At 54.7% G+C, this 24,931-nt stretch overlaps 10 protein-coding genes across 10 annotated transcripts; 4 read left to right on the forward strand and 6 right to left on the reverse strand.

Annotated features, from left to right (window-relative positions):
- Positions 1 to 1,430: 1,430 nt before the first annotated feature.
- Positions 1,431 to 3,668, reverse strand: UV8b_06792 (uncharacterized protein; the record flags this gene model as incomplete). Its single annotated transcript, XM_043144289.1, has 3 exons — positions 1,431 to 1,791; positions 1,892 to 3,399; positions 3,477 to 3,668. 3 exons carry the CDS (start codon positions 3,666 to 3,668, stop codon positions 1,431 to 1,433), a joined length of 2,061 nt encoding a protein of 686 aa, XP_043000224.1.
- A 570-nt stretch (positions 3,669 to 4,238) lies between these two features.
- On the forward strand, positions 4,239 to 5,047 carry UV8b_06793 (uncharacterized protein; the record flags this gene model as incomplete). Its single annotated transcript, XM_043144290.1, has 4 exons — positions 4,239 to 4,299; positions 4,429 to 4,674; positions 4,772 to 4,872; positions 4,928 to 5,047. The coding sequence occupies 4 exons, from the start codon at positions 4,239 to 4,241 to the stop codon at positions 5,045 to 5,047; spliced, it is 528 nt and encodes a 175-aa protein (XP_043000225.1).
- Positions 5,048 to 5,537: 490 nt separating this feature from the next.
- UV8b_06794 (uncharacterized protein) lies at positions 5,538 to 7,957 on the reverse strand (the record flags this gene model as incomplete). The annotated part of the gene is made up of 2 exons (XM_043144291.1): positions 5,538 to 7,852; positions 7,906 to 7,957. 2 exons carry the CDS (start codon positions 7,955 to 7,957, stop codon positions 5,538 to 5,540), a joined length of 2,367 nt encoding a protein of 788 aa, XP_043000226.1.
- Positions 7,958 to 8,567: 610 nt separating this feature from the next.
- Positions 8,568 to 11,713, reverse strand: UV8b_06795 (uncharacterized protein; the record flags this gene model as incomplete). The annotated part of the gene is made up of 9 exons (XM_043144292.1): positions 8,568 to 8,797; positions 8,856 to 9,487; positions 9,549 to 9,650; positions 9,704 to 9,976; positions 10,033 to 10,598; positions 10,651 to 11,073; positions 11,127 to 11,219; positions 11,276 to 11,361; positions 11,422 to 11,713. The coding sequence occupies 9 exons, from the start codon at positions 11,711 to 11,713 to the stop codon at positions 8,568 to 8,570; spliced, it is 2,697 nt and encodes an 898-aa protein (XP_043000227.1).
- Positions 11,714 to 12,543: 830 nt separating this feature from the next.
- UV8b_06796 (uncharacterized protein) lies at positions 12,544 to 13,360 on the reverse strand (the record flags this gene model as incomplete). Its single annotated transcript, XM_043144293.1, has 3 exons — positions 12,544 to 12,671; positions 12,745 to 12,997; positions 13,079 to 13,360. 3 exons carry the CDS (start codon positions 13,358 to 13,360, stop codon positions 12,544 to 12,546), a joined length of 663 nt encoding a protein of 220 aa, XP_043000228.1.
- A 1,015-nt stretch (positions 13,361 to 14,375) lies between these two features.
- UV8b_06797 (uncharacterized protein) lies at positions 14,376 to 14,837 on the forward strand (the record flags this gene model as incomplete). Its single annotated transcript, XM_043144294.1, has 1 exon — positions 14,376 to 14,837. One exon carries the CDS (start codon positions 14,376 to 14,378, stop codon positions 14,835 to 14,837), a length of 462 nt encoding a protein of 153 aa, XP_043000229.1.
- Positions 14,838 to 15,093: 256 nt separating this feature from the next.
- On the reverse strand, positions 15,094 to 17,216 carry UV8b_06798 (uncharacterized protein; the record flags this gene model as incomplete). Its single annotated transcript, XM_043144295.1, has 2 exons — positions 15,094 to 17,098; positions 17,200 to 17,216. 2 exons carry the CDS (start codon positions 17,214 to 17,216, stop codon positions 15,094 to 15,096), a joined length of 2,022 nt encoding a protein of 673 aa, XP_043000230.1.
- Positions 17,217 to 18,811: 1,595 nt separating this feature from the next.
- UV8b_06799 (uncharacterized protein) lies at positions 18,812 to 20,060 on the forward strand (the record flags this gene model as incomplete). Its single annotated transcript, XM_043144296.1, has 3 exons — positions 18,812 to 18,822; positions 19,000 to 19,108; positions 19,260 to 20,060. 3 exons carry the CDS (start codon positions 18,812 to 18,814, stop codon positions 20,058 to 20,060), a joined length of 921 nt encoding a protein of 306 aa, XP_043000231.1.
- Positions 20,061 to 20,585: 525 nt separating this feature from the next.
- Positions 20,586 to 21,262, reverse strand: UV8b_06800 (uncharacterized protein; the record flags this gene model as incomplete). The annotated part of the gene is made up of 3 exons (XM_043144297.1): positions 20,586 to 20,786; positions 20,861 to 20,923; positions 21,002 to 21,262. 3 exons carry the CDS (start codon positions 21,260 to 21,262, stop codon positions 20,586 to 20,588), a joined length of 525 nt encoding a protein of 174 aa, XP_043000232.1.
- Positions 21,263 to 22,639: 1,377 nt separating this feature from the next.
- On the forward strand, positions 22,640 to 24,311 carry UV8b_06801 (uncharacterized protein; the record flags this gene model as incomplete). Its single annotated transcript, XM_043144298.1, has 3 exons — positions 22,640 to 22,670; positions 23,300 to 23,745; positions 23,859 to 24,311. 3 exons carry the CDS (start codon positions 22,640 to 22,642, stop codon positions 24,309 to 24,311), a joined length of 930 nt encoding a protein of 309 aa, XP_043000233.1.
- Positions 24,312 to 24,931: the final 620 nt, after the last annotated feature.

Consider the following 24,931-nt stretch of genomic DNA (forward strand, 5'->3'; position numbering starts at 1 on the left):
GTCAACGGCAGGGCTGCGGTCGGTGGGGCAGCGAGACGGGGGAGAAAGATTCGATCGAGCTGCCTGGGGGCAAAAGTCGATTGGCAAGCAGAGGGCGTGAGGGGTCAACTCAACCTGTCAGGTAGACTTGCAAGCCACCGAGGGAAACAGTCGTGCGCTGGTGTCAATGGGGGGAGAAAATCTGCTTGCAGAGAAAAGGTTCGTGGGATGCGGCGCGCGGATGGGCAGGGATGGTTCAAGAATCGGCGGCTGAGGGGTTTGGGTCTGGTCTTTCTTGGGGAGGAATTTGGGGGGGTTTGGTGGTTTAACCGTGATGGGAATGCTTGCTTGATGGCCCCAGCGAGCGCAGGAGAAAGAGGACATGTTGCATATTGACATGTACGTAGGCAGGCAAGTCACAAGCCACCACACCACACCACAGTTTGGTACATACCTACCTACCTACCTAGAGGTACCCGACCGACACCGCCCAAGTTCGGTTAGGTCAAGTCTGGGCTTGGTGCTGGCAATACGCAAGGTAATAAATAATTGGCAGGTGCCCAGCGGTAACAGGTACCAGACCCAGCCTGTACGGAGCATGTCGTGGCGGCGGCGACCCAAGGCTCAGTCGTCCTGCCTGGCAGGTAAAAACCAGACACCCACCAGTTGAGCACTGCCATAACCACGGGGCCCGGTGCCTCCTACCTCAAAGGCTCCAGTCATGTCATCTACTTTACTCCGTACGGAGTCTGGGACACCGTCGTCATCTCGGTCTTCATCTCGCGGCATCGATCGATCGATCTCCACAGGTACCAGGTAGTAGGTACCTGGTACCTGGTCATCAGGGGGCGCCAGCAGTCCTGACTCCCCGACTCCCGACTCTACAACAGAGGGCTGGTTGTGGAGAGCTTCCTGCGCGCCACTCTGCTTCCGTCTGGTCCAACTTTCACCAGCTTCCCTCCCGCTCAGGATGGACTGATGATTGATTGATGGACTTGACCGATGGCTTGGCCATGCCCACAGCCATTCTGCTACGTGCATGAACCACAGCATCGGTTCGTTCGATCAACAGCCGGCATCTGTGGCGCAAGTCGCAACCATCTTTCGCAGGCCCCCGGCATCACTTCACTTGCTGGCGTCATTGAAAGTGAATGGTACGCATCTCAACGCCACCCACTACCAGGTAGGAGGTAGGTAGGTACATGACGGTGATTTTTTTTTCTTTTTTCTTTTTTTTTTTTTTTTTACTACATCAACGCATGTCAGCCCGGGCGCGGACAAGTAGGTCTCTTATTAGCTCCAAAAAGCTCCATCCCTCCTCTCCACGGCAGGCTGTACTCGTGCTCCAGAGTCCAGACAGGCCAGCCCAATATATCCCCTCATTCTGATCCAAAGCTTCGAGACGCCCAACTCCACCTCCACTGCCGGAACGTGTCTGTCTGGTTCAAGCTTCATGCCAGCCCCAGCCCGACAGGAGCCGCAACCTCTTCCAGAGGCGGCGTCGTCATTCCTGCTTCGTATCCCACCAAATTCACAAAGTCCAACCCTACGTCGGAAAGCTTCCTGGCGTGTTCCTTGGCCCTCTCCATGCATTGCGTCCATACCGGACCTCCTCGCTCAGTGCTGCTCAGCTGCCTCGACAAGATTTTGTTGAATGCTTCCACTTCTTCCTTGGCCCATTTGACGCATGCACTCATCATGGGAAGGGGAAAGCAGCTTTGGAACGTCTGCACCGTGTTGTGGATGATGGTGAAGTATACGAATGATAGCTGCCATATGTATAGATGCAGGTCGCCCTGGAATATGCATTGTCTTGACGCATTTTTTTGAACGTCAGCAAAATTTTGAACCTCCCGTTGAGCAAAAGCTGCAATTTTTTGATCCCCAAGGACGCACATCACGTCACACGTACCTAGCTCTCTTGTGAATCAACCCCGTCCGAGCAGCCAGGTAGGCCTCGCGTGCTCGGTCCTCAAAGCCAAGCTTCGTCAGCCAGCTGACGTTGTCTCTGGTTTTTGACTGCGCATTGTGTGTCGATTCCAGCTCGCGGATGATGACGCACGCCAGTCGTGCAGCTCGCTCTTCAACCTTGAAATTGACAAAGTCCTGCGCGACGACATTGCTTCGTAGGCCTCGTGCGAGGCTCTTTAGTTTCTCCACTCGCACAACGGCTGGGTCAAACTTCTGCAGCGCAATGTCAATGTCGAGCTCGTCCATTTGACTCTCCACCCATCGCAGATTCTGCTGCTTGCCATCGACGTCAATGAGCATGTCCTTGATATCCGACAGCGTCTCCAACAGCTCAGTCTTTTGCAAAAGGCCGGGATCTCGAGATGCGAAGTAGTTGATTGTCTCTCGTGCCTTGTTGCTTGCCTCCATCTCTGACTGCAAGCCTTTTCGCAGCTCTTCCACGGCCTTTCGAACATTTAGCAGCAGCGTCTTCTTCTCGTCAGCTTCTTGCTTTTCGGTCCGGTAGATGAATGATTCCTGGCCGCCGCCCCGAATCATGATTGCATCGGCAAGCTTGTTCCTGCCCCCAGACGACTCGGCGGTTCCCGGCATGTCCACCACTTCAATGTCCAGAAGGGACCAGCAGCGGTCCGCCACCAGTTTGATCACGGGGCCGCGTCCATCCGTCGGCGCGTCGACCTTGCGCTTCTTGCGCGAGGCGATGAGAAGATGGTCGTTCAGCAGGAAGATCTGCATGGCTCGTCGAGACTTGTAGGTGGCATTGTCTAGCTCAACCCAAGGCCCGGCGTTCTGGACAACGTGGCGACCGACAGCATTCGGCAGAAACTTTTGCGAACCCTCGACGTTCTTGTACAAGGCCTGCATTTGCGAACTCCACAACGCGCTTCTATCGGCAACAGAGCTTCGCCTGTCTCGCTTGCTCAAGCCACCGGGTGATTCGCCCGGGATGGTGGCCGGCTCGTCGTTCTTCATCGAGGCAGCTCTAAGGGCGGTTGTGTTGGTCTTGAGCTCCGCCATTAGGTTGCGCAGGGCCCTCATCTCCCCCTTGAGCTTCTCGGCCTCCTTGCTGATCTTGATGAATTGGCTGCGATTCTGCATGAGGTTTTGCTGCAAGTCCAGTGCGGCACGGGCTTTAAGCTTGCGCAGAGAAGTTTCAAACTCGCGAATCTGGCCCTCCGTCGCGTCCCCCAGGACGGCCGAGACGTACTGGTCCGGCACTAAGTTAGGGTCTCGCAGCGCCTTGATATCTATCACTGGCGCAGCCCCAGAACGAGACGGAGGAGGCCTCTGCTGGTTGTTGTTGCTGTTGTTGCTGTTGTTGATGCTGTTGATGCTGTCATATTGAGCGAGAGCAGGGACTGGGGGGATAGGAGGCGCCGCCGAATCGAAATCTGTTTGCACGTTATTGAAGAACCTGGTCGAGTATCTCTGCTTGACGAGGTCCGATGTCTACGCAGCGTCAGCCAAACAAGCTCAGCGTGCAAGCGTGCAAAGCAAAGGGGGCCCGGTCAAGCAGCCGAAATTACCTTTCCACCTGCCATAGGAGGAGGACGAAGTCGTGGCCTGGGCACTGTTTCGGGAACAAGGGACGGAGCACCGACAAGAGGACTCTCCTGCGGCATATGACTGGATATCTGCTTGGGGGCGCTGATGACCGGGCGAGCCGGTCTGCGCTTCTTCCCGCTGCGAAGCGAGATCTTGCTCCGCTCTTCCGACATGTCTGATGGCTGGATAAGAGTCAAGGGCGACAAGGGAGCACAATTTATCGTCCGTCCAAGGGCCGTCTATCCAAATCTCGTTGACAAGGAAGAGCGAAGAAGGACTCGTTGAGGTTGAACTCCCTTGGCCAATGAAGCACAACCTGCGCCATGCCACCCAAAGCCCCGGTGGAGAGCCGATGTTCTACCGCCACGTCGAGAGCTTGGGCTCCCGCGGAATTGATGTTCCGGAGCTCTGCAAGCTGAAAGGGCTCAAGCTCCAGTGGGGGGGTCCAACCAACTATTGGCGGAAACTTTCAGCAGCCCAGCCTGACGACGTCAAAGGACAAGGTAAAAAAAAAAAAAAAAAAATTACGTTAAAAAACTGGTTGGCTTCTGATGGACGAGCACAAGCCAAAAGGCAAAGGCTCCAGATAAGATCCCGACCAGACTCCTTAACCCGCCGTGCTAGCAGCATCATCGATTCGAACGGACAGACTTTACCCGCATCTATTTGCACCAGAGCCCCTGCAAAGCCTGCTGCCTTGCCTTGACTTGACTTGACTTGCCTGGCCTCCCTTTTTCTTCGCAATGGTTCAGACGTCAACTGTGGTGACGGCCACCGTCGCCACCGCCGCCACTGCTCTCGTCGGTATGTCGAAAGCCTAGCCTGCCCTGCCTCTTCTCTGCCTACGCGTCGACTGCGTGAATGGGTGTGTGCGAGGGAAAAGCAGGAAAGCATCGCCGCGGCCGGCTGACTCGGGAGCGTCGTAAACTCTAGCTTATGCCCTGTACTTTGACTTCCGGCGCCGGAGCCACGCCGAGTTCCGTCGCGACCTGAGGAGAAACGAGCGCCGCCAGGTCCGCGCCGAGAAGGACGAGGCCGAGGCCTCGACGCGCCGGCAACGGGAGGCCATCAAGGCCCGCGTCGACGAAGCAAAGGAGGAGGGTTTCCCCGCTGGCGTCGAGGAGCGCGAAGTCTACTTCAACGAGCAGGTCATGTCTGGAGAGCTGCTCAGCTCGGATCGTACGTCGTCTCCCTGACTCCCCCATCCCTCTGGGGCTTCTTTTTTCGAGTGTGGGTTCCCCCACCTGCTGGACCTGGAGCTGATACGACTGCTTAGCTGCCAAAACTGTTGAGTCTGCTCTCGCTTTCTACAAGGGGCTGAAGGTGTATCCTGCCCCTGGCGACTTGATCAAGATTTACGACAGCACCGTCCCCAAGGTATTCCTTCCTTTCTCCATTCCTAGCCATGTTATTCTAACGCAGCTTGGTGCAGCCTGTATTAGACGTTCTCGCCCTGATGATAGCCTACGACTCAAGCCTCGACATCCGCTCCCGCCCATCCGGTCATGCTGGCATTAACCTTGCCGATATCCCCAACGTCGGTCTTGACTAACGCAGGGACATTCTTTCCCGGAAACAGCTCAGACCTCTTTTCTACTACTAAAAATTGCTACCCTTTCGTTACCAAGTCTTCTTTTTGACCAGCCAACCCAAATGAAAACCGGCTTGAATGGGACGGCCTGGACAGAGAATCGGGGGGGGGGGGGGGGGGGGGGGGGGGGGGGGAAAGAGAAAGGATGATCAATGGACGCCTTCTTCAAGTCCTGATGTACGATAGAAATATGTTGTGCTCCTACGTGACGTACAGAGTATTGTGTAAACAGTTGGTAACGATAGTATAGTGCCGCTACGGTGGTACGGGCGTCTAGGAACGATGAAGGCACCGCTGTCCAATGATAATGTTCAAGATTTCATTTAATCGCAGTGCGGTCTGGCCAACGATGCAGACATGAAGGGGAAGTTTTTCCAAGTCACGTCACGTGTCGCTGAAGGCGACGTACATATGGAGTGTTCATTTTGAAGTTGCCTTTGCCCAGCACCCATCAGATCTCGCGGGGCGGCGCCTCTCGAACTACTACGTTTTCAATCCTGTTCCCCTTTCTATCTACACGATCGTCTCTCGGATCGAAGCCTCCATTGCCCCACAACGCCCATTCAGGCGTCGGCTCGCCCATGTAGTCCTCGGGTGTCCAATCACCATCTGGGCCCCTTTCCTCTAGCAGTTCGAAAAACCGTTGGTAATCAATGTGGGTATGCCATTTGCCCCGGACGAAGAAGCGTTCGCTCGCGAGCAGAATGCAGCAGCTGTGGGCATGTTCGGCAGCAATGCCGTACCTCAGACCCTTGTCCTTGAGCCGCTTCTCGAGTGCTCGAACAAAGTCGCACACTTCCCAGTAAAAGGGGACGTTGGACATGCTGAGCCCTGCATTGGACGACGTCGACGTGCCACAGTACGTGACGCCCTTGACTTCGACGAAGCACGGAAGGCCGCGCTCGACCAACCGCGCGTAGCCCTCCACCTGGTCGTCCACATTGAAGCCCTTGACCAAGGTCAGGCGGAACACCGTCCGGTGGCGGAACCGTTTTGCCCGCAGAATATCGAGACACCTCTGAAAACGCTCCCAGAAATCCCTGTGAAGGGGTCTGTCGATCTTGCGGAGGGAGTCCTTGTCGGCGGCGTCGATGGAGACGTATAGCTGTGTGACGGCCTTGAGCGCGGCCAGTTGGTCAGGGTGCTGGGCGTTGCAGACGAGGAACGATGAGATGCGCTCCGAATGAAGCATGGCGAGGAATTCGTTGATGTAGGGATAAAAGATTGGTTCGCCAACTAGCGAAAGAGCGCAGTGACGGATTCTCAGGGCCTCGGCGTACCGCTCAGCCCGTACACCTGGGACGCCACGCATCATCTTGATCTTTTTGTAGTGATTCTCCTTGACGCCTTTGAAGATCATGTCGGGAGGGTCAACCACCCAACGCCACGTCGTTCCGACCGGATTAGTGCCGTGCCTCCAGCAAAAGACGCACTTATTCGAGCACGACAGGGACGGGGTCGTCTCCATGCACTGATGCGAGTTGATGCCGTAGAGGGAGTATTTGTAACAGCTCCCCCGGCCACGGAGTGCGGATTTTGTCCACCGGCATATCTTTACGCCAGAATGAGAACCAACAATCGAATAGCCCTGCTTGGTCAGGGCCGCGTACGTGGGGGAGTCTTTGGCAACCATTTCCTTGACAACGGGAGCTGGCTGGGGCCGCTTCTTGGCAGATGATGCATACGACGTAAAGTCCACAGCAAGGGGCGCCTTCTTACCAGCCGCGATCTCTTTACTGCTCGACGTTTGAAGCATGCGCCCTAAATCTTCCATGTCATCGAGCGGTCGGGATGGCTCTTCTGCTGCCGCAGATGTCTTGCCTTCTTGACGTGCGGCCGCCTCCCCATACTCTTCCTCGGCATTGTCCTCGACATCGCTCTCCAGTGCATCGCCACTGCCAGGCGCGCCCTCGCCCAAGCTTCCGTTCCGGGCAACGGAAGCGATGGCGTCTTGGACGCCGCGGGCCCATTCTTCAAACCTTTCCACATGGTCACTTTTCATATCGCCCATGCCGACAGGGTAGGCGCGTTTGCCGGATGTGAGCTTCGACATCCACTTATCCAGCTCCTTGGCCTGGAAGCAGTAGCCCTCCGCCTCGTCTGGCCAGCCTTCCTTGTCACCGAATCCAAAGACGGAATAGCCCAAGAGCGGTGCCAAGGGCGCAGTGTCGATCCTGAAATCGTGATGGGTTTCTTCAAGATGCTGCAGGAGCGTGTCATTGATGGTATCAATGTTGTAGCTCGGAATCAGGAACAGATAGAATAGTTGGGCGTTCTCCGGTGACTTTGCGGGATTGACAAAGAAATCTTCAAAATCAACATCTGCCAGGTCATGAAGCTCTGGCGTGAGAAGCTGACGTTCCGCCGCCTTGGACATGTCAGCGTTTGAGCTTTGCAGCCTCGTCAAGTATTGCTGCGCAATTTTCTCGGTTTTGGTCGTGACTGACGAAAAGAAGACCAGCACTTTGACAGGTCGATCTCTGTCATGGCGGTGTTCTTTTTCCTGCACTATCGGCTTCCCGGAAACTCCTCCTTTGATCCTTCGAGGTCCGTCTGGTTTCGCACCACGTTTTTCAGCGACTATGGCGTTCCATTCTCGAGCCACGAGCGCGGAGGACGACGCAAGTTTCTTCTCGGCGGCATTCCGTATAGTCTCGGAGGGATTAGGTTCCGTCGTTTTTCGAATGTAGACTCGAACGGCGAGCAGGAATACCAGTGCAGACAGGATAAGCGGCGTTCGGTACTCGTGCCAGACTCCGACGATATCTGCTGTCCTCTGTCAGTGACAGTACCTCGGATGCAATCTAGTCGCCACAGACCGTCAAACAGGGCTCTTGTGCCGACATCTGATATTCCGGATAGTGGGTCCATCTTCTGGCAGATTCCAGGCTCGGAAAGAAGGAAAATGGGAAATCGCGACAGGTCGCTGAGTCGCTGTTGCAATGGGACTGTTGAAGCGCAACCCCAGTGGCATCAATTGCATTGCAAAAACAACTTTTGGCGGGGAATTCTGTCAAAGGCGGCTGCTGGCTGCCCTGGTTATCGATACGCAGGCCTGTCGCAGAACCCTGCCCCGCATGTGGCCGGTGCGCCCCATCTGGGTTCGAAATCCGACTTACAAGATGCCCTGGTATGGGAGGGAGTCTCTAGTATGTATGTAAACTACAGGCACGGAGTAGAGTCACGGAGTAGAGGCACCTCGGGTGCTTCAACTCATACAACATCTTCACCGTCTTTCATGCGTTGCGCGTCTGGTCCAAAGGTCTTATCGGGCCGCGCTCTAATCGCACTTTTGTCACAAGCAAAATCAATCAAGTTTACGAAAGAGGTGTATTCCATCCCCGAAACCAAAGGCCGTGTAGTGTAATAAACCGTAAGCCAAGCTGGAGCAAATGTCGTTTCCTCAAACATATCATAGTCCGACATCCCTGTTTGTTTCAGGGCTTTCCCGTATTACCGACTCCAATACCGTACACGTTGTTCAAGACAGAAGCTTGGCAATATCGGCCATCCTCGTGTCCTTCGTCGCCTTGCCCTTCTTGTCCTCATCCTGGAAAGTCTTTATCACCAACTCCCTCTTTTCCTTCTGTATGTCCAATACACATTCTTCAACAGATCCTTCCACAATTAGTCGCCAGACAGTCGTCGTTCGTGTTTGCCCTAGTCGATGAACCCTATCGACAGCTTGGTCCTCGATGGCTGGTGCCCACCCTAAGCAAAAAACAAAAGTCAACAAAATGCACCGAGATGGCGCAAAGCATGTACTCACAGCTGTCGGACAGAATGACAGTGTCCGCGGAAACGAGGTTCAGCCCAACGCTGCAAACAGCCAGGCTGGCAAGCATGACACGGGTGTCGGCATTGTTGTCCAGTGCTTGAACAGCACGGTCGCGCTGCTCTGTGCCCATACTGCCATCAATTCGGCACCATTTCAACCCAGAAATGTCGAGCTGTCTTCCTACAATGTTCAGAAACGATGTCCACTGCGAAAAGATGACCACCTTTGATCCCGGTTTCTTCAAGGTCGCGCGAACAATCTGTAGTATGGCCTCTGTCTTGGAGCTTTGGGTCTCCGTATCAAAGTTTCCGTCAAACTGGCCCTCCACCGCTGGTTCCAAAAGACAATCCTCAGATAGCGTATTCCGGCACATGGGGCACTTATGCTGCATTTCGATAGCCTTGACAATGCACGCGCGGCAAAACACATGTTTGCAGTTTGTTATAACAGGACCTCTTGGAGAATCGTAGCAGATAGCACAATCCTCCTGATTATCGATATACAGCTGGAGGGCTTCTTGCAGCAAGGCGGTGTTTTTTTCGTTAAATGGCACAACGTCTTGATCTTGAAACAACTTCATCAATTCGTTAATGCGGTCTCGACAGAGAGTCCAATGATTGCACCTTGTCAGGACACTGTCAGTTAAAAGGCTTGAGTTCCTTATAGTCAGCGAAGGAGTCTTACGTCTGTCTTAGTCTCAAAAGTCTCTCGAGAACTCCCTGGAATTGTCCTCGTTTATTATTCGCCTTGGCTTGATACTCGGCAAGGGCGCCGCGAGCCTCGGCGCTATATATCCTCGTTAGCTTAGCATGCAGTAAGGGATCAAAATTGTTGCCTACAGTAATGAATCATAGTAGCGTTTCTCTTCCGCATGAAAGCTTATCCGATGAAGGTATTCCTCCTTTGCCGGCAGGTTCAGGTCAACAAACTTCATGTCTTTTTTGCGTCGCAGACATATATCCTGCATAAGGCCCTGCAAGATAGCTTCCGCGGCATCGTCTCCCACGGATAACTTCCGTGTTACTCTCGAGTTAAAAATTTCGGCTTGTTCGATTCCTCCAGTGATGTGCAAAAACTTAATCAAGGAGTGCAGGTCCTTTACAGAGTTTATGCTGAGGCAGAGTTAACACAGAAGCACGATAGGTCCATGAGTCCCGTCTATACTTACATAGGAGTGCCAGTCAAAACCCATCGTGACCTGGCCTTAATCATAGAAGCAGCTAGCGCAACCTTGGTTCGGGCATTGCGAATGGTGTGGCCCTCATCCAGAACCACGCGCCTCCACTGCATAGCAGTCGATAACAGAACCTGAGGAACATTGGCATCCCTTTCACGGGCCAATTTTCCGTAGCTAGTAATGACCACATCAAACTTCATCAAATCCTGAGGGGACATCTTTTTATCGCCGTGATAGATGAGAACATTTGGTAAACACTCAGGTTTGACGTGTCTCTCTATTTGCTGCTTCCAATTGCTCATGACACTCACAGGAGCAACAATCAATGTGGTTCCGACACCACCCGACAGGATCAGACTGATCACCTGAAGAGTTTTCCCAAGGCCCATTTCATCAGCTAATATTCCACCGGAGAAGAGCTTTGGCGGGGATTTGCTGATGAAGTCCGTGGCCACGTTCCAGTAACCTTTGCCGTCATACTTCCATAGCTGGACTAGGTTGTCAGCGTCTTTTGTTGGTAGAATAGGATTTTCTTTGGAAATCATCCAAGCGAGTCCCTAAAAATTCTTTAGAAGAAAGTGTACAAGGTGGGCGGGGGAGTAGACGCACCTGGAGCTGATATGGTAAGAGTGTCGCTTTGAGAGCCGATGGCTGCTCACAGTAAGGCATCTGCGACAAGTATAATTCGTCCATTGCCAGTGTCTTGATCACATCTTTCCCATTTCTGAACTCAACTGATTGACTATGTTTCAAAATATCCTCTAGTGATATTTCGGGGTCCTCATAGCCGTTGGTTCCCAGTCCATATGTTAAACCACCCGCTTTCAAGCCCAAGGCAGCCCTTCGAGTCTCAGCTTCTCTCCTAGTTCGCTTGAGCTCAGTGGATTTCACCAGCTTGTCACTCTTGAGTTTGTTTTCAATCCTTGACCGGTCGGATGAGTCACTCGGCCCATAGAAATACAGTCTTACTGGGCAATCGTAAGTGCCTTTGAATCCAGTAAGCTGAGCTTCAAGAAAGATGTCTCCGGAATCCTGCGGCAGAGTAAGTCTATGATTTGACGAGGCGTTGAAGAAGAATCACTGACAATATATGGTGCAACTCTCTCAACGACTTTTCGAGGCAGATGTCCAATCTGGCGATTCATGACGTTATCCATTCGGATGGCGTTGCGATCATACTGGGCAAGTTTCAGATTCATGTTGCAGACAGGTGCCTCACGGAATTTCTTGTTACCTGATTATCAGGCTCCCTTCGACAGAGAACCTCTTCCCCTGCTGTAGCATTACCGTTGTAATATTGTATGCCAACTATTTTTGTATCTAATGGATAGTCAGAAATGGCAACTGTAGTAATTACTGCGGTGAGGAAGCATGACGCACTAAAAGTTCCGTAAAGCTCTCTAACTTCTTCATTAGTTTCTTGAGTAGGGTCCATAGTCTCGTGCTCGTGTGAGGCGATTCGAGAATTTGTCAACCGCGGGCTTGTTAACAATGAGGATTGATCATCATTCACACCGAACGCTTGTAGTTGATTGGAGGAACGTGGCGAAGGATTGCGGCGGGCAGATGCATTAACACCAGTAGAATGCATGGCTCTTCTTTTCGGCCGAGGTTCTGAGCGGTCATCAGTGAGGTCAACCATGACCTGGGAGCTGCGCTTTCTCGCCGCCATGGTGTGAATACAGCTCCACGGGTAGTAACCAACGTCAGGCTTTCTTTCCTGGTCGTGGCGGCTAGGGCTGCTTTGCAGGTGTCGCTTTCGACAACCTGTAAGAATCTATACTTTTTGCCGTATTTTTACTTTTCTGGCTTCAATTTTGGTCAAAACAGAGAAGGGTCTCCATGAAAAGTAAAGTATGACAGCAAAATTTCCAAGCACTGGTGAAGCATCACTGGTGAATCACTGGTGAATCACTGTGTGAATCCTTGCCTTACGGTGTTTGCAACTGACGGGCCGTTTACCACTTGATTCCCTAAATTTGCTTACATAGCACGCTGTCAAGAGAAAGGGGGAAGGTCACGGTTCAGACGCGGAGGCACGTGATCTCTACCGTCCGACTTTTGGTGGACAGACAGTTGACCGACTGCCGTCGCTCATTTGGGACTAGCGTAAATCACGCAATCGAGCAGCCCTGCCAGAGGCTTGAGAATGAAAGACCACCGCAGCATGACAATTTTCCAACTTCAACTCTCCATCCTGCAACTTCAGTTCTAACCCCTCTCAGAGCCTTGGGAGTGTTGAATTCTTTCTTCTCGTTCTTGCAATACCTCCAAACCAAATGCTGTCCTTGGTGCGGACGTCGCTAACACTGATATTCACACACCACGCCTACTCTCCACTCGCAGCCGCCATGGAAGCATCAACAACTAGCAGGATCACCTTTCTACTTTCGAGCACCTTTGAACCGGATTCATTACAACAGCAAAAGATATAAATACGCTAAATATGCCAAAAGAATACAAGAAAACGCCGATGTCCAACCCGAAAATTTGAAGCCAGCTTCATCCTTGTTGTTTCAACAAGCGACCGTACGCTGAAAAATAATGGCACCCGGGAACATGACTGCTCTTGCCCGTCCTTTCGTCAAAAATGTGGCAACCTTCTTTGGCCACATTGGGAGGAGTATACACTGCCCAAGCTGCTGATTAGCATGACTGCAAGCGCAATAGGCTACGATGCTGCGGCAAGAAGCAAGGACTCACGGTGTAGAGAGACGGCAAAGTCGCTACCTCTGTTGGAGACGCGGTGAAGACCGAGCTCGTCGGCCATGTAAGTGACGCCGTTTTCTTTGTATGTCTTTTCGGAAATAACTGTCATGGGCTTTTCTTCCGCATCGTCTTCGGGAAAGGCGTAACGTGTTTCGGTCAAATTACCGTACAGGACTTTCATCAGGCAATGAGCATTGCCATGATCGTGGATTGGACTACCTTTGCCAGGAGACCACACAAGCACCAACTTTATGTGGCACAAGATGCATACGTCAGCGATGGTTTCTGGGACAAACATACGTCCTCATCAATCGCGACGCCAACTTACCAGATTGCTCTTGCCGTTGCCCTCGTCGACGAGGTTACGAGTGTACCCTCGACTGACATCACCATAGGCGTATTTGCCCCATTCCATAGCGTTGCTATCATAATCAATCATCAAGGAGGTCAAGGTGTCAACATCTACATCATCCGAAGTCAATCCTGACGACGGACCAAGAACCTTCTTCATCTCCAGCACAAGCTCTTCGAATCTGTCGGACTGCGGCATGCCAACAGCGGCCTTGCCAGCGCCGAGGGACAGAGAACTCGCGAGGACATCGATTGCCATTGTGGATTGTGTTGACAAGAAGGAACGTTTGACACTTTGGTTCGAATGAATGATTCTAGGGATCGTGTACTGGCTGCACCCCACGAAAAGAACAACGTGACAACGATGGCAACGCTTCCTTATGTGTACAGATGGAAGAGGGGGGAAATTGGACACGGCCCCAACCTTACGCATACAGGGTCACCTGGGTACCGGGCGCCGTCGGTGTGTGGTATCGCCCGGCGTCAATGGTGGGGCTGTTGGCAGCAAACATTGTCGTCAGACTATTTACGACTGGCTGGAATGGCTTCAATGGGCTTCAACCTGCGGCAAGCGAACCTTGACGGGAAGACAGTTTGCGAAGGCACGCTGTGGTTGGTTGTGTCCCAAGTGGAAAAGCGGGCTTCCCCGCCCCAACTGGCAACGTTTGTGATCCTGACAGGCGACAAGGAAGAAAGCCAGGGCAATCGCGTTGGCGGCTCGGGACCCGAAAGAGCGAAAATTGGCAGGCATGGCAGTGGCTCAAGGACAACTCGCGCCAAAAATTCCGTCCAAACCGTGGGGTTTGACGAGCGTTTTACAAGTGTCAAGCGCGGCGGTTTATGAGAATTCTTGTAGTTCAGACTGATTTCTATTTCCAAATCAGGATTGGCGGCATGAAGACCCGACTCATAGCCCCTTGGCAAAATTACGTTTTGGGCGGGGATACGAGGTTTCTAGTGGATGCATGGCGGTGCGAGACAAGCCTTTGCTGCGACACCGGAGGGGCAAGGCGATTCCGTAGAGGAGCGATGCGAAGTCCACCTGAAGAGGGGAGGAGACTTTGCAATCCGGCAGCGGGCACATGAGCACGGCAGAGCGCAGCATGACAAGACATCGTGACCTGTATAATACCGAAAGAAGAAGGAAAAAACCACCATGCTATAGCGCTTCGCTATATTATCGTCTTGCTGGAAATGCTTATCGTAGTCGTAGGTTATGTGTTTGTGACTGACATGCCGGTTCTTTCCGCTTTTGTCGTGTGGCCAGTCCCAAGATGCCACGCATAGCCAGTGCTAAGACGGATAAGTCTGTGGTTACTCCGCGAATCGGTGAAGGCCGAGATTTACGCCGAGCCCCGACAGCCGACAGCTGCGACACCCGCCCCGGTCGGCGGCAATATGCGATACCCGGTATGAAGGAACAGGAACACCAACCCCACCCGGCTGCTGAATCCTCCGCGATGGCACGGTACCTGGTGCCCGCCTCCTCACTGGTTCGCAAGGTCATCTTGACGCACCCGATCGCAAGGAACCCTGGAGAAGACATAAGAAGCCACTGCGGACTCGTCGCCTTCCATCGTGCCCTGCCCTGCCCTGCCCTACCCCGCCATGTCCCCGATGTCCCCGAATCAACCGAGCCGCGTCGGACCACGCGCCCACCTCAGCCGAACCGGCAGTCGGTTGCTGCCGACAACGGCCGGCGAGCGAACCCATCCGACGAGACGAGGACAAGATGATCCGGGGCTGGCATTGGACGGAAAGGACTGTGCTTTGCGCTCGGCAGCCAGACGGCCTGAGATGCATGGTCTCGTCGGGACGTGGGTGCTTGATGCCGCGCTAGATGCCGGTGGCCTCGCCCAGTTAAACTTTTTAAATTTCAAATGACAAGGAATGGAGTATAGTTTCCAGTTCGCTACGCCGGGTGTTTGCACATGATTGTAAATGAACCCCCCTTGCTGGGGTCGCCCTCCCCACCGATTTTTGATTTTTTTTTTACTTCAGCCATTTGGCGTACGCCCAGCGAATTCTTTCCAAAGCCTTGGTCTGCACTTGCACGCCCTTGATGTTTGCCAAATCCTCCAAGTCCTCCAGAAACTCCTTCTCGACGTCCCGAGGCATCAGGTTCCTGGAGTAGCTGCGGAGCACGTGTACCTCGCACAACAGCAGCCCATGGTCCTTGTACGAGAGCACGTTGTTTTCTGTCGGCCTGGCCTCTGATAATATCCTGTCAATGTTGCGCAAGATTCGTACGGCTCGGCCGGATTTTCTCGCCTGGCGGAGGCCGCTTCGCCCGCCGAGGACGCCGCGCAGGTACTGAAGGATGCCAAACGATACCAGAACGCCCGGCGTTAAGCCCACGAAGCCAAACACTAGTTCCTGGCTCCTGAGCAACGAGTCGATGCCCGTCATCGCCACCTCCAGATCGACCTTTGTCTTCTGCACCTGAATGAGCAACGACCGAACGAGATCTCCGCGAATGGCACCAGCCAAAGGGTTGCGGAGGTCCCGTTCGTATGCCCTCAGGACGGGGGTAACGTCTCCTTGGGCGACTTTGCTGCGAATATCCGCAAGCTGTGCGTCGGAGACGGACTTGTTCCCTCCAGTAGCGAAATGGGGCTTATCCTTGGCAAAGTCAACCACCATGCGCTCCAGGCTTTCGCGGTCGACCTTGAGACTGTCGCGGCTCATGATGGCGATTTCACTAGACTCGTCGTGCCGGATCGTCTTGATGACTTTTTCGGTCGGTTGGATGACCCAGTTGAGCCAAAAATCTCGAACTGTGCAACCAAAATTCGTGATCCAGTTGATAATTTGATCTTGGCGGTTGACGAGGACGCGCAAAACAGTCGTCGAGGAAAGGACTCCAATCAGGCTGGGAAGCCAGTACCTGACGATGCGGCCGGGCCGGCCATTCTCTCGTGCCAGGTTCTGCATGCGATGAACATGGTCCGGCAGTGTCTTGTCAATGATGCGCAACAGCCTTCGAGACAAGACGGCCGGCCGGTCCGGAATGACGCTGTCTTCCAGGTGCACGGATAGCTCAGGGTCTTCCTCGACGCCGGCAAAGACTTTGTCCTCAAAGTCATGGATATTCTCGTCCAGGGTGCAGACCTCCTTGAGCACCATGTCCATCAACGCGACACTGTGTTCAACCACACCCTTGAGGTCGTGGCTGTCTTGAAGTTCTGCCGCCTTGTCGTCGTCGTGACCAAATTGAAGGCCTTCATCCATCAAGACGCCGAGGCCGCTGGCCGTGATTTCTCTTAGTTTGCGAAGCTGAGCCTTCTTTTTGCGAGCCTCGGACCGGCAGAATGCCACTGGCGAAAGAACCTTTGTCTGAATATTCGCAAACGATCGTTCTCGGATGGTGTCTCGTACAATTGCGTAGAACTGGCGCCATCGCTGCGACACCTTGGCCGCCGTAGAATCGACCAAGTCGGATGGTGAATCTCTGATGGAAAGCGAACGGAACCGCGTCTTGCTTGTGGCATAAACCTCCTGGGTCCAGACCCACAACCGTATTGGCGATGTTTGAACGGTGTACAAGCTACTGTAGGTATAAGAGTTCAGCACATCGGACCAGTACCAGATGTCGTTGTTAAGGGGGATGATGTGGTCGAGCAACGAGTTCAGAATGGCTCCATAGATGTGGACTGTGGCTTTGGTGACCAACAGCCACTCGATTTCGTCCTCGTAAGCGCTCTTGGGCTCTGGCTGCCCGACGTCCTGAGCGAGTCCGTGCAGTTGTTGCTTTTTCAGGGAGGGTAGGCCGGACTGCTGGAGGAGGTTTCTGACGCGTTGGAGTGGCAGAACCGAACCAGAAGCTGAAGTCACACTTAGCGACTGGACGACCCGAAGTAGCTGATCCAGTCTTGGCGAAGAAAAGGCATCGGCGGCCACAAAGGTGCGCTCTTCCACATCCGAGTGGCCGTCATCTGAAGAGAGTTCCGAAATAACGGGCAAACGATCCAGGTAGGCATCTAGGCGCCGCACTTGACTGTCAGGCAGTGTATTAGCCCATACTGCAACCGTCCAGGGCTGGTCCAAGGCTGGGAAAGATGTGGCATTGACGAGAAGGCTCCCGATGGCGATACTCACTCCGACACAAGCGACATGACGAGGACAGGAAGAAGAATGGCGGACACATTCACTTGGACAGGATGGCCTGAGAGAAATTTCCCCGTCACGGCTGGGGTAGCAACGTGACTGGGGTCAACCTGGAATCGAGTCTCGACAGAGCCTTGCTCGGCATTGATTTAATGCCCGGACGGGAATATGACGAACTAGGGTGGGGAAAGGAGTCAAGAGGGGGTGGAGGAGAGAGGTGGTCAGGCGACTGACTGGGGGGGCGCTTCAAGCTCACCAGATGGCCACCAGATGTGATGTGATTGGGGCAAAGGGACGAGGGCAAAGGGACGAGGGCAAAGGGAGGAGAAGCTAAGCGGAATCGTTTCCTCGGCTGGCTTGGGTTCGCGAATGAAGGAGACGGCAGCGAATCGGCTAGTGAGATGGTGGCGTGGCTCGTGTTCGGATTATTCGGATCCTGTCAAACGGCAGCTCAGGCTGGTCAGCCAGCCAGGCAAGGTATTTCACCACCTAGGTAGGTACCTAGGTACCTAGGTATGTAAAAGAGCCAGGGCCAAGAGGCGCAGTCCTGGTCCCTAGATAGGATACCTAATGTAAGGTTTGGAGGGGATATCGAAATGAAAGGAGGCAGGGACCAAACCAGGACCAAGCCAGGACCAAACCAGGACTAAACAAACCACAGGCGAGGAAAGCGATGGAGCAGGCAAAGGCGAAAGACGTTGACGCTACTGCGTACTCCGTACTCGTACTCGTACTTGTCTGGTGCCTGGCGGCTGGGCGTTTCTTGTTCCAGCCAGCCAGGCCCTTTCCCCAGCAGTCAATCTGGTGCGCACCAGACCGCACACGCTGCTCAACCGCACTGCACTGCACTGCACTGCACTGCACTGCGCTGCAACGACACCGCGTATTCGTATCCGCAAACTTGTCCGCAAATCGACTGAAGTTTGAATGTGCCCGCCCAGGTGATGCGACCCACATATTGTCGCCACTGCCCTGCCTGGGACCTGACAAAGGTGACTGATTGACCGATGACCGACCGACCTGTATAGATGAAAGGAAGGCCGGGGAACAATCAGTCCATGGAGCCTGGGTCAAATGGGCTTCTGTCGTTAGTCGCTGGAGAATACCAATTGCATGCAGCCTGGATCTGGCGTCCATGTTTCCCTGGAACTCACGAAAAGGCTGGGGCCTGGTATTCTATACATGTATCTACCTAGGTAGGTACCTGGTATCTACGAATATCCAGGACCCATCCCAGGAGGCACCAGCCTGGGCGGTCTGCTGTGCCAATACCCCCTGAGATTCGACGCTAGTCGCCCAAAAGTGGGCAGGCGCGGCAACTCAACATGTGAAGTCGATAATAATAAATTGTCCGTCCTTCCCCCGTCGCTCGCGGACGCAGGTCCCCTAGATAGGAGGTACTGTACCTACTGACCTACCTTACTAACCTAACCTAACCTACCTGTACCTGCCAACCTTCTCGTCTCGTCACTTTTGCTTCTGCACGCCATTTCTTTGTCGTTTTCCTTTCCTTCTGCAAGCCGCACGCGAGGCGTCCCGCGCTGCGCGTTGCTGTCGGTTTCCCACTCCCCTCAAGAGACCCAAGTCTCAAAACGGTGCCATCATGGACGTGGTGTGAGTGTGTTTTTTTTTTTTTTTTTTTTTTTTTTTGTAATTGCTGGGTGCTTCTGTGCTCGGGGACCAAGAAAAAAAAATTGAAATTCGACCCCCCCCCCCCCCCCTCTGCCTGAAATCACGGCGCGGCCGCCTTGGGACAACGCACAACACTAACAAAGTTCAAATGGTGTACAGCAACGCAACCGCAAAAGCCGCCTTCAATTCGACGCAGGACTACTTTTCCGTCCTGGACCAAGTTTCCAAGTTGAATGGCAGCCTCAACTTGGCCGAGCGCCTTTGGGCCGTATGTGCCTCTCCCTCGCTGCCCCCACCCAGCACAGCACAGCACAGCACAGCTCAGCCTTTGCCCTTGCCCCCGGACGACACGGCTCGTCAAGAGAGAATCAGAATGCTTGCCCCCGTGTACATGGCTGACAAAGACCCGTGGTTCGCAGGCTTGGTATCTCTTCATGCAAAACGACACGCTCGCGACGGGCGTCATGAGCTTCATCATGCACGAGATTGTGTACTTTGGCCGCTGCCTGCCCTTCATGATCCTCGACAAGATCCCTTACTTCCACAAGTACAAGATTCAAGATCAAAAGATGCCGACCCTCAAGGAGCAGTGGGATTGCGCCGCCATTGTGCTCATCAGCCACTTCACCACCGAACTTCCTCAGATCTGGTTCTTCCATCCCATCGCCACCTACTTCGGCATGGACTACGGCGTGCCCTTTCCCTCCATCTCGAAAATGGCCATGCAGATCGCCGTCATGTTTGTCCTGGAGGATACTTGGCACTACTGGTTCCATCGATGCCTGCACTACGGGCCACTTTACAGGGCCATTCACAAGATGCATCACACATACTCGGCTCCGTTTGGTTTGGCTGCCGAGTATGCCTCTCCCATCGAGACCATGCTTCTTGGCTTGGGCGTCATTGGATCCCCCATCCTGATCCTTCTGGTCACGGGCGATCTTCATCTCATCACCATGTACACTTGGATCATCCTTCGACTTTTCCAGGCCATTGACGCTCACAGCGGCTACGACTTCCCCTGGAGCTTGTGTCATATCCTCCCGGTATGGGCTGGTGCCCATCACCACGACATGCACCACGAGAAGTTTATCGGAAACTATGGCTCCAGCTTCCGCTGGTGGGACTACATGCTTGACACTGAGGCTGGTCCCGAGGCTCACAGGCGCCGTCGCGAGAAGAAGCTCAAGGCCATCAGAGCCTCCAAAAAGGAGCAGTAAACGTCGTCAGCAACGAGAGTTGGGCTGAACGGGGGCTGGGGAGCGTCGACTTGACCGTTCTCCCTTGCGGAGGAGGGGGGGAATCGTGTCTCTAAACAGGCGCCAAAGCCATGGCCGCGGATGCAGCTTGGGATGGACCAATGGTGCCACGAAGACAGTTATAGACTAAAGGACACGCAAAATCGTCCGGCTCTCCCGTTCAAAGGGAAGCGATCATGAGCATTTTGTAAAAGGCGTTATCTGGAGATGCCAACGCGGTGTGCATGCGCACCGTGATTGTTTGCATCTGCATATATTGTATGCGTGGCCACGCAGGGAGACGCAGAGACGCAGAGACGCAGGGAAAGTGGCTTTGGAAAATAGAAACGTATTAATACTGCTCAGCTTTTTATCAATTCAAATAAATACTTCCTATCCTGCCAGAGGATTCGTTCTGAGATTGAGAGATGCGTCAGAGTGAGTGTTGGTAGGACTTCGGCAGTAAGGATAGGTCGTGCGGTGCGGCTTTAGGATGCAGGCGTCGTTTCATTTCTTGGGCGTACAGCAATCCCCAGCAGACACAGTGACCTGATCAGCCAATGTCTTGATGTCACAACTTGCCGGCCCGGGATCCAGTTCCCCAAAGTCTCTGGCAATGGAGTCGCAAATCGACGCCATGGCGATGTCATCCCGGGACAGGCCCCTGGGATTATGCGTCGTCCATCGAACGAACGCGGTATTGTACACCTGCCAAACTCGCCGATGAGGACTATGGAAGCTTTTCGGAGACGCGCTCTTTTCGACGCAGGAGAAGGACGCACGTTTGCCCATTCGGGATGATGGTTCTTGACCTTGGACTGTAGCGACACAGCCGTCATGAAGTCCTGTGCAGCGGGGGACGCGTCAAAGAGGGGGGGGCTACGGATGGGGCGCGGGGTCGTTCGTGGAAAGGGCCGTCGTACCCATGCTTTGGCAAAGGATTTGAACTTGAAGCTGCGCTCGAGAGCCTGTCCTTGCGAGGAAAGCGTCCACCTGCCTCCGGATGGGGCGAGCAGCGGCGCGAGAGCAGAGGCGGCGGCGGGTTCGTCCGTGCCCGGTGAGTACCTGGCTTGCATGTTTGTCGAGAACCGGCGCGGTGGAGAGGCGCTGGGTGATGATGGGAGAGCAGGGCGAGGGCGGCGGCGGCGGCGGAGGATGGACAGCGCGGAGGGAGGGGGTGGCATCGGGGCGGTGGTTGTGATGTGTGATGTCAGGCAGCCGCTCGTCGAGGGCAGTGAATGGTTGGGTGTGGTCTGGTGAGTCGGCGAATTCGCCGGTTTCAAGGTGTCTGTGGTCACTGTGGTCACTGTGGTGCGCAGGTGCATCCGGCGGACCCGCACAGTGCTGCGCTGAACGGTCCCAACGCGTGGCGCCGCAGCGTTGGCGATGCGTCCCTGGGACTCCACGTGCAAGTATTGACATATCTGGTCAACTGCATGTGGTCAGTTGCAGCAAAGCAGCGAGCATCTGCCGTCGGCATCTAGGCGTTTCAAGTGTGATGATACGCGACTAATTTTCGAGACACGTGCACCTACCTAGGTGCCTAGGGTAGCTGGGCTCAGTTCATAGTACGAGCATATCGCACTGTCGTTGGTTGGCCTCGTGGCTTCCCATCCAAGCCCATCACCGAGCCTTGCACGGAAACATCGGGGACAATGGCGCGTCATTCCGGCAGTCGGTCTTCAATCGTGCGATAATTAGGCACGAGGAGAAGCTGCTTCTCGATCCACCACACGCATATTCCCTGGGACCCAAGCCAAAGCCCTCAGCATGGACCATGTCCCGAGAGAAAAGGTGGGCATGTCCAAGTCCGAAATCGGGTTTGCCGAGCTCACGGACGGGGTGGTGCATCAATCTAAGCATATGAGGCTCGCTGCGGCCTGTCCCTTGAACAAGTCTGGTCGCTTTGGGGGGGTCATGGCAGTGAAAACAAACTTCTTTGCCACAAAGGCTGCGTCGCCATGACATTTTGGTCTGCTGACAAGGCATCGTCAGGTCAATCATCCGGGATCGGCCGCGAGGATGGGAGCAGTGGATCACTGAACAGTAAGCCGGAGGCGGACGGGACGGACATGCTGTTGACAAGCTGTTGACAAGCTGTTGACATGCCAGTTGACATGCTAGCTGACATACCACAGAGTGTCCGTACCTTGTCCTGCGTAATAATGCACAAGGTAAGGAAGGGTTGTTATCATGGATCCATGGAACCAACAACATACCTTGTAGGTACACCTACCTACCTAAGGTAAGGAGGTAGGTAAGGTAGTTGCCCTGTGCGCCCGTGACCCGTCCCGTCCGTCACTCCTGCCGCGAGTGTCTCGGCAAGGGCCAACTGCCAAGGACAAATGCAAATTACGTAAGCGGCTTCAGCCGCTCTTGCCTCCCGCTGAGCCCGCTCCACCCTTCACCCCCCCTTCACCACCACCCCACCCCCCCCCCTTCCTCCTTTTTTTCCGGGTCCTCTTTAATTCCCACCCTTCACGTCAGCAAACTTCGAATCTGGCGGCGTAGTAATCATCGCGCACCTCGAATGCTGAGTCAGAATACGTCCATCCTCAGCCATGCAGCGACCACCAAGCTCGGGGAGCCAGGGTAAGCTTACCAGAAACATTTCCTTTGCGTCTTGCCCCAAGTCTTTTGCCCAAGGATATCGGAGGCAGTAGATGAAAACCCATCACCATACCATATGCCCCGATGCACCTCCTCTGGCGATTAGTTTTCGCTTTTTGCTCTCCGTAGCCTTTCGTTGCCGTTGCCGTTGCCGTTGCCGTTGCCGTCCTCGTCCAGCTGGCTGAATCGATTCGCATCGCACTGCATCGCACTGCACCGCACCACACCGCCTCGCACCGCATCTCTGGGCTCTCGTCCTCGTCAAGGTATGCCCCGAGGCAGTGCAGGCTGGGCGCTGGACTTGGCACGTCAAACTGATCAGCCTGCGCGGCAGCAGGGCATCATCGCGGGATTAATCCTCCCCGCCCGCGCGCGAAAGCTTCACGCCGGCCGTCCCGCTGTCTTGCTCCCTGCCACCGACGCATCACACCCGCCCGTACGGCGGCTGAAGGCTGAAGGCTGGAGGCTGGAGGCTGGAGGCTGGAGGCTGGAGGCTGGAGGCCATGCTCGCTGCTCTTGCTGGGTTTCTCCAAAGAAGTCGCCTTGTCGTATCCTCAGACCGCAGCAGAAACTGTCATCGCTGACTCGAAGCAAAACTCATCCACGCATAGACCAGCACCTTCGCGCGCAGCTGGAGCTTCTGCAAAGCCACGACACCGACGCCTCGACAGCCTCCGAGTCGCGCGACTCGAGGGGCGCGCTTTCACACTCGCCGCCGCCGCCGCCGCCGCCGCCGCCGCCTCGAGCGGCGAATGGATACGAAGCGCTGGCTGCCGTCTCTCACGCAGCAGCTCGCGCTCTGGAAAAGTCAGCGGCAGAAGCGCACATACACCCCGATCTCCGCGCCACTCCCGGCCCCTCTGCGAACATGATGTCCATCGGACCGGCCCCGGGTCATAGCCCTGACACCAGCCCTGCTGCACCTGCACCGCCAAATCCTTCCGTGGCTCCAGCACCCTCCTCTCCCGCTCTCGAACCCGGCTCTCTGGCCGAAGGCAGAAAAGCGAAGCGTGAGCTTTCGCAATCCAAACGCGCGGCGCAAAACAGGGCTGCCCAGGTACGGTCCCTTCCTATGGCGAAACCAGGGCCCAGCGTTGGCGCCGGCGCTTTTTCCACTGCTTTTCTTTTCTTTCCTTTTTTTGGAGACTCTGGCTGACCAACTTTTTCCAGAGGGCCTTTCGCCAACGCAAGGAAGGCTACATAAAGAAACTGGAGCAACAAGTCCGTGAATTTGCCGACATGGATCAGACGTTCAAATCACTGCAATCCGAGAACTTTGCCCTTCGTGAATACGTCATCCACCTTCAATCCAGGCTCTTGGATGCCCAGGGCGAGTATCCTCCGCCTCCACCCAACATCAACCTGTCGCAGTCCACCTCGGCGCTGCCTCCCGCCGCCGCGCAGGAGCACGCGTCCAGCGTCGGGGCGGGCACGCCGCTTGAGGCCGTCGCTCAGGCCGTCGCCGGCCTCGCTGCTCAGGAGCAATTGGCCCAAAGCCAACAGCAACAACGATTCGTATCCCCTTCCCCGTTCAAGCGCGAGACCGGGGAAGACGACGCCCGATCGGCTGACGAGATGGACCCGCAGTTCCAGGAGCAACAGGACCAAGTTCCCGCCAGCTGAATCATGGGTCATGTATTTCTGCCCCTTGTCCGGTGCACAAGCTCAATGCTGCCTAAATACCTTGCTTTGACAGCTTGCTGCGTCCGAATCCTCTGGGGGGGGGGGGTGGAAATAAAGCTGGGGGGAGGGCGTTGTGGACCATCACTTGTTGTTTTGGAAGGCGGATTTTCTCTTTTTCCCTGTCCCTTTTTTGCCCCTTAATCGTTTGCAAATGACATGAATGGCGTTTTGGGGATTCCAGTCATGATTTACAGGGTTTCAACGGCGTTTGCAGCAGCAGCAGCAGCAGCAGCAGAAGCGCAGCGCCCAGGTATTGGTTGCTGCTGCCGTGCCGCAGGGCGGCCGCGCCTACGAAAAGCCCAGGTAAGGAGGAGGGAGCTGCACGGCGCGAAGGGACTACGGGACGAGAGGCCCATGCTGCCCTCTCGGTGGACGCCGTCTCCTATCACCACCGGGACGACGAGGCGTCCGGCCGGAAAAACGCACCTTGAACCGGCCAAGCAAGTACCTACATACGCAGCTGCCGCGGCCAAGGTGCGCTGTCCAAGCCGAGTCAGCAACGCCGCGGCGATGATTCATGGAGCACTTTTTGGTTGGTTGCGGGAATGATGATGATTTTT

Source organism: Ustilaginoidea virens, chromosome 5, assembly GCF_000687475.1.
Source record: "Ustilaginoidea virens chromosome 5, complete sequence".
In the NCBI taxonomy this organism is placed as follows: domain Eukaryota; kingdom Fungi; phylum Ascomycota; class Sordariomycetes; order Hypocreales; family Clavicipitaceae; genus Ustilaginoidea; species Ustilaginoidea virens.